At 33.4% G+C, this 5,934-nt stretch overlaps 2 protein-coding genes across 2 annotated transcripts in view; both read left to right on the top strand.

Annotated features, from left to right (window-relative positions):
* The first annotated feature begins 515 nt into the window (after positions 1 to 515).
* LOC110414778 (protein CYSTEINE-RICH TRANSMEMBRANE MODULE 13-like) lies at positions 516 to 2,027 on the top strand. Its single transcript, XM_021426186.2, has 3 exons — positions 516 to 795; positions 999 to 1,167; positions 1,775 to 2,027. Exons 1-3 carry the CDS (start codon positions 744 to 746, stop codon positions 1,818 to 1,820), a joined length of 267 nt encoding a protein of 88 aa, XP_021281861.1. The 5' UTR covers positions 516 to 743; the 3' UTR covers positions 1,821 to 2,027.
* Positions 2,028 to 3,494: 1,467 nt separating this feature from the next.
* TRB1 (telomere repeat binding factor 1) overlaps positions 3,495 to 5,934 on the top strand; it is a 4,570-nt gene continuing 2,130 nt past the window's right edge. The window contains exons 1-5 of the mRNA XM_021422303.2: positions 3,495 to 3,754; positions 4,215 to 4,405; positions 4,521 to 4,738; positions 4,824 to 4,908; positions 5,635 to 5,718. Of these exons, the coding sequence (XP_021277978.1) occupies positions 4,256 to 4,405; positions 4,521 to 4,738; positions 4,824 to 4,908; positions 5,635 to 5,718 (537 nt within the window). The 5' untranslated portion in view covers positions 3,495 to 3,754; positions 4,215 to 4,255. The remainder of the gene's footprint in view (positions 3,755 to 4,214; positions 4,406 to 4,520; positions 4,739 to 4,823; positions 4,909 to 5,634; positions 5,719 to 5,934) is intronic.

The raw sequence follows: 5,934 nt of genomic DNA, 5'->3' as shown, positions 1-5,934 counted from the left end.
CTACCGGGTAAGACCTTCATGAGACTGGGACTAACCGAGTAGACGAAGGAATCCTTACATAAGAGACTTATAAAGTAAGTTATGATGTGTTGTCGTTGATAACTAGTTGTGCAGCAGTAATTAATAATTTTTTAATATAAAGTTTTGGTCCATTATAAATGTTTATATTCCCAGTACGAGCATGAATTCAAATCTAAATAAAACTCTTCCCCCAGAATTCTCCGGCTTTAAAAGTTTTCAATATTGTATCAATTTATTGAGTTAAAATCTTAGTTGGTCTCCTCCATCACGTTGTTGAGATTAACCATTACGAAGGAATTGTACCAAAATAAAAACATTGTCCAACAAAACTTTCAATTGGACTTTTATATTTTAGGAATTAGTGCTTATAAGAAATAAGTTTTGGTGGTAGTTATCTTGACGCGCATTGGACGCGCAATTTGCCTAAATTTAAAAAAGAAACCAACAAAGATTATATTTCTTGCAAATTTCTCCCTATTGATTGGCTGTATTTCCCATAAAGGACACGCGTCCACATCCATGATGAAGAGTAGAGATTTCCATTGAAAATCCTCCAGAGTATATAAAAATATCCAATTTGCCTCTGTCTCTGCGCAGAGCGATATCTCTTTCTTCCATTCTCTCTTAAAAGTTTGTCCAAGGAAAGAAAAGAAAAAGAAATCTTCCATTCCAGAAAAAGATCTCTTCTTACTGAAAGTATCAGCAAAACAACACAAGAAGCTATGAGTTATTACAATCAGCAACAGCCTCCTGTTGGTGTTCCTCCTCCTCAAGGTCAATCCTGAGTTTTCAGTTTCTGTTATCATCTGGGCTTTTTTCTTTTCTCTCACCAAATCTTTATGTTTTCTTTTTTGTTTCTTCTTTATTTTGGTTTTTATATCATTTGGATTTATGTTTTTTTTTTGCATTGTTGCATTCTGATTGAATGGATCTGGTGGATCTGAAATTTTTTTTTTGTTTGTCTGATTGAATAATAGGTTATCCACCAGAAGGATATCCCAAGGATGCTTATCCACCACCGGGTTATCCCCCACAAGGATACCCCCAGGGTTATCCTCAGCAGGGATATCCTCCTCCGTACGCTCCACAGTATGCTCAGGCTCCTCCTCCTCAGCAAAAGCAAAGTTCTGGTTTCTTAGAAGGCTGGTAGGTTCTTTCTCCCATTCAACGCGTATACCCATACATGTGTGTAGTACAACTGTACGAGTATATCTACCGTATATGGCATGTCAGATCTGTAGGATGATAACGCAGGAATTGTAACTGACAGCGTGTTTTTCGGGGGTAGGAAATCGTCGTCTTTGTGACACAACCATCACGGTTTCCAACAAAAAACGGGGTTGGGGTTTCGCATGGTCAGCCGAGCAGTTGGTTGGTCAAAGTCTTGAAAAGACCCTAAAACCTACCCCTCGTTTATCTCTTAGTGAAGATGTAGGGTGTTTTGGTTATTTCGTTTGCCTAGAGATAAGGTTGTTTTCGGTCAAAAATCGATTTTGACTCTTTGCGAATATCAAGGTAGCTCGGGACAGGTTTTTGATAAAATTAAGGTTCGGATGAGGTAAATTATGACAGCTTGGGAAGCCTTCCCTGTAATTCGATGTTAGTTTTGGCTAGTGTTATTGCTGTATCACTGTATTTGCTGCAGTTGAGTTCTGTCAAATGGTGGGGTTCAAGATAATGCAAATTGCTTAGCCAGAAAGTAATGTATATGGGCGGCTTAACAAATGGTTTCGTTTTTTGTTTGCTTGTGCAGTTTGGCCGCCCTTTGCTGTTGCTGCCTGCTGGATGCCTGCTTCTGACCGTACCTAACTTTGCAGCTCATTGAACGTTGAATCCAACGGGACGTGTTCAAAATTTAAACCCTCATTCCCAATTTGAAGAAATGTTCTCCTTGTCGCCTGTTAAACTTTTTTTTACTTGTTTTTACCCTCTCGCTTGTTTATTTTCTTTAATAATTTGAACCTTTTGTTTGGAATTGAACTCTTGGACAGCTATTATCTTTTGAACTTTGGAGGTTTTTGAGCTTTCGTTATTCTTTTTTCCATAGCTGCACATGTAAAGGCGAAGAAAGGAATATTCTTAATTAGGTAACTTCGCTAATTTACTTAACGTGGAAGCATATCCAAAGAAATGGTCATAAAGCAAAAAAAATAAAGGAATACTATAGTGAAGGAGTACATTGTCGCAATTCTCTTAGGCCGGGCATTCGGCTTGTGGGCCAGATTTATTTAGGAAAGATTTTTAGATTAAATTGATGAGATTTTTTTTTAAAAATGATTGAATTGTTATGAATATTTTTATAAATATTTATTTATATTATTTATATTTAAATTTGATGTAAATCATATTAAATTAATATATAATTTATTTAATTTTTAAGTGTTATTTTTATTTTGTAAAGGAGTTATTTATCTATAAATAGGTCAATAAAATTTCTTCTCTCTTTTTAAATACTTTCTTTCTCTCTAAACACTTTCTTTTATATTTCTGTTATAGTTGTTTTTTTAAATTTATTTCATAATAATAAAATTAAAATAAAAAATCTAAACCGATTAAATTGAAAATTTTTGTTACATAAATTTAGTATATAAGTTTTGGTATTTTATTTCAATAAATATTTTTATTAAAAATTATGCTAAAATTGCACCATTTAATGAATAATAATCAAATATTTTGTATATAGATAATGATTTTAGTTAAATTCTTGTAAAATAATAAAGTGGCAACAATATAAGTTTTTTTTTTTTTATAATTAGGGAGGGAAGATTCAAACTTTGAAAATTATATACCAGTCAATGAATCAAATACTCGAGTGAGTGACAATAATATAAATATATTTTTTACTATTTTTTGGACTAATAATTTGAAAAAGTAATTTAATAATTAAATTAGTAATAAAAATATAATTTTCAAATAACGTTTCGATGTCATTTTATTTAATAACTACGGACATTCAATTTATCTAGCATTTAATATCAAATATTGAATAATATAATTTTAATACAAATAACACTTGGGTAATGTGATAAAAAAATCAAATGTTCTAATCAATTGTTCAAGCATTTATCAATATAAAAAGGAAAATTTCTCTATTCAAAATCAAGTTTGAAAATTTTGCACATACTTGGAGTGACGAAAACTCTTTTCTCTTTTGACCTTACTCAAATTTTACTTGAAATATAGATCTTCACACCGTGTCCTGTTCTTCACATTAATCACAACATAAAATGGAACTCTGAAATTTCAGCAATTTCTTTCTTAAAATTATTCAAAAAAACTTATTAAAAAAACAAGATCCTTTGTCTTTTACTTCATCTCCATAATATTTACAGTCTTCTTGTTCTTGTAAGCGGGTCAAAATTCCAAATCCACCAAAATCGGCTCTTCGGACACGTGTCCATCTCAGATCCAGTAAGGGATCTCAGCGAACTCCACACGTGACACGAGTGAACCCTAATTAAAATAAAATAAAATGGAAAAAGAGAAACCCTAGCAAATTTTTTGAGCCAGTAAATCATAGCGTCCGGTAGAACCTCCATGTAATCTCCTGTAGCATAGCACCTCCATAATCGAAAAACGGAATTTACTTCTTCCTTTAATATTTTTTATTAAAAGCAACAAGCCTTCGACTTCCGATCGAATCACCCAAAAATAGTGCAAAACACTATATAACGTGAAATAAGAAATTAATCCTTTTTTCCCTCTCTTTGTCTACGATATTTCAGCACATCTGGTAATTTCATCTCCTTTTATCTTTGATTTTGTTTTTTTTTTAATGTTAATATGTGTTTCCCTTTGTTGAATTTTCGAATATTTCCAATACCCTTAATTTTGTGTAAATTTGCTTTATTTGCCCATTTGACTGTATGCTATTATTAATTTTTAGAAACGCAGTCAATGAGTGAAATTAGGGGTTTTTTTTGGCTTTGTCAATCGATGAGCGAAGTTTTTTTGTTTTATTGAAGTGATTTTGATTTCATATTTTTTGATTTAATCATGATGGTCATTTCTTGAAATCAGGTATTAGGGATTAGTTATGCACGCCATTCTTGATTTGGAATTTGGCTTTATATGTTTATTTATAAGAACAATTGATGATGATTGTATCAATATTAATTTTGTGAGAGTTCAATGCTTGAAGTCACATTTCTTTTAATCTTGTCTGCCAATATGGCTGGAATTGAGTTTTGCAGATTCGGAAGCTCGAAGGCTTTTTTCCTCTGTATTACTTTAAATGGGTGCTCCTAAGCAGAAATGGACAGCTGAAGAAGAGGCAGCATTAAAAGCTGGAGTCATCAAACATGGTGCTGGAAAATGGCGAACGATATTGAAAGACCCTGAATTCAGTGGTGTCTTGTATCTACGTTCCAACGTAGATCTCAAGGTTTGTTCCTTTGCCTCTTGTGCAAATGGTGCTGATATAGAAGCCTCTCTTTTCATCCTTGTCTTGATGTAATGTGCTGCCCATTCCATTTTTTTTTTGTTGTATTCTTGGGCAGGATAAATGGAGAAATATGAGTGTGATGGCAAATGGGTGGGGTTCTCGGGACAAAGCTAGGTTGGCCGTAAAGAGGACACCTAGCATTCTTAAACAGGAGGATGGTGCTATGGCCCTCACTGTTGTTCCAAGTGATGAAGAAATTGCAGATGCTAAGCCCATATCAGTTCCCAGCACTACGGTGCAGATTCCAACTTCAACAAAGAGATCCATTGTGAGGTTAGACATTGTTCATAAGTTTTTTTGATGTATTTCATATTGTATGATCTCACTTGATGTTGTTATGTTTTTTTCATTGCTGTAGGTTAGATAACCTCATTATGGAAGCGATTACAACCTTGAAGGAGCCTGGTGGTTCCAATAAGACAACTATTGCTGCATATATAGAGGTATTGTTTTATATGCAGTATTCATAGTTATTCTTTTTTCTATTCTAAGGAAAAGATTGCATTAGAGATCTGTAATAAACAGAGAAAGAGGAGTAGATCAGATTTGTAGATATAAGAACTTAAACATGGCACATGAGTGATTGATATCTTTCAAATAATTTATAGTAGTTTTGTGCTTATTGGAGACCTTTTTAAATCCTTCTTTAATTGCTATTGCGGTTCTTTCCCAACAGTGGCAAAGAAGAGAAGAAGAAACAGCTGTTAAGGACTTGTGTCAACCAAATTTTTTTCTTTGTATGTGTTATATTTACAATTTGAATTTGAAGGCTGGTGAATTGAAATTACAAAGTAACCATTTAATTCTTCATGTCAATCTGCTCTCTCTGTCTCTTTGTTTAGGGCATTGCTAGCCTTATTTAATTTCACCATGATACCCTGCAAGTTTGCATGACACCCGAAATTTGATAACACTTGACATGCCAAAATCATAATTTCATCAATTTAGTTTGCTTACTTGGAAATAGATTTATCTGATGTTCCATCTCATAATTCATTGATGAAAGCACCCGCCTTGTTTAGTGCATCAGGACAATGTGAATAAAAATATTATCTACAAGTTGTTGGTCTTCCTGATGTGGCTTTAGCATTGCTATGTGTCTGGAAATATGTGCTCACTTAGAGTTTGTTGGCATAATTTGCTGACTTATCATTTTTCTTATTTTATAGGAGCAATATTGGGCACCTCCTGACTTTAAGAGGCTCTTGTCAGCAAAGTTAAAGTATTTGACAGCATGTGGTAGACTGATTAAGGTAATTTATATGCTGCGTGGAAACATATAGATGCTACTTTGTCCTAAGCCATGAGGTTTGTCGAATGAGAAATTAGTGGATATATCTGGTTTCATGAATAATATCATTTGCCTGTATTTTGGTGGCTGTGGGTGTATTCTGTTCTGTGATTATAATTTTTGAAAACAGTTTAGGGTTTTGACTGCATTCTTTTAACTCCAATTCTACCATCATAAT

Source organism: Theobroma umbraticum, unplaced genomic scaffold (assembly GCF_002168275.2).
Source record: "Theobroma umbraticum cultivar Fairchild unplaced genomic scaffold, ASM216827v3 scaffold_30.0, whole genome shotgun sequence".
Taxonomy (NCBI): domain Eukaryota; kingdom Viridiplantae; phylum Streptophyta; class Magnoliopsida; order Malvales; family Malvaceae; genus Theobroma; species Theobroma umbraticum.
The sequence above is the reverse complement of the archived record's forward strand: the minus strand, read 5'-3'. Positions and strand labels throughout refer to the sequence as shown.

Excerpts from the sequence above, each read along its gene's own strand:
- LOC110414778 (XM_021426186.2), top strand. The coding sequence starts at position 744 with ATGAGTTATTACAATCAGCAACAGCCTCCTGTTGGTGTTCCTCCTCCT. Across the intron at positions 796-998 it reads TGGTGTTCCTCCTCCTCAAG|GTTATCCACCAGAAGGATAT; the intron begins GTCAATCCTGAG and ends ATTGAATAATAG. Across the intron at positions 1,168-1,774 it reads TCTGGTTTCTTAGAAGGCTG|TTTGGCCGCCCTTTGCTGTT; the intron begins GTAGGTTCTTTC and ends TTGCTTGTGCAG.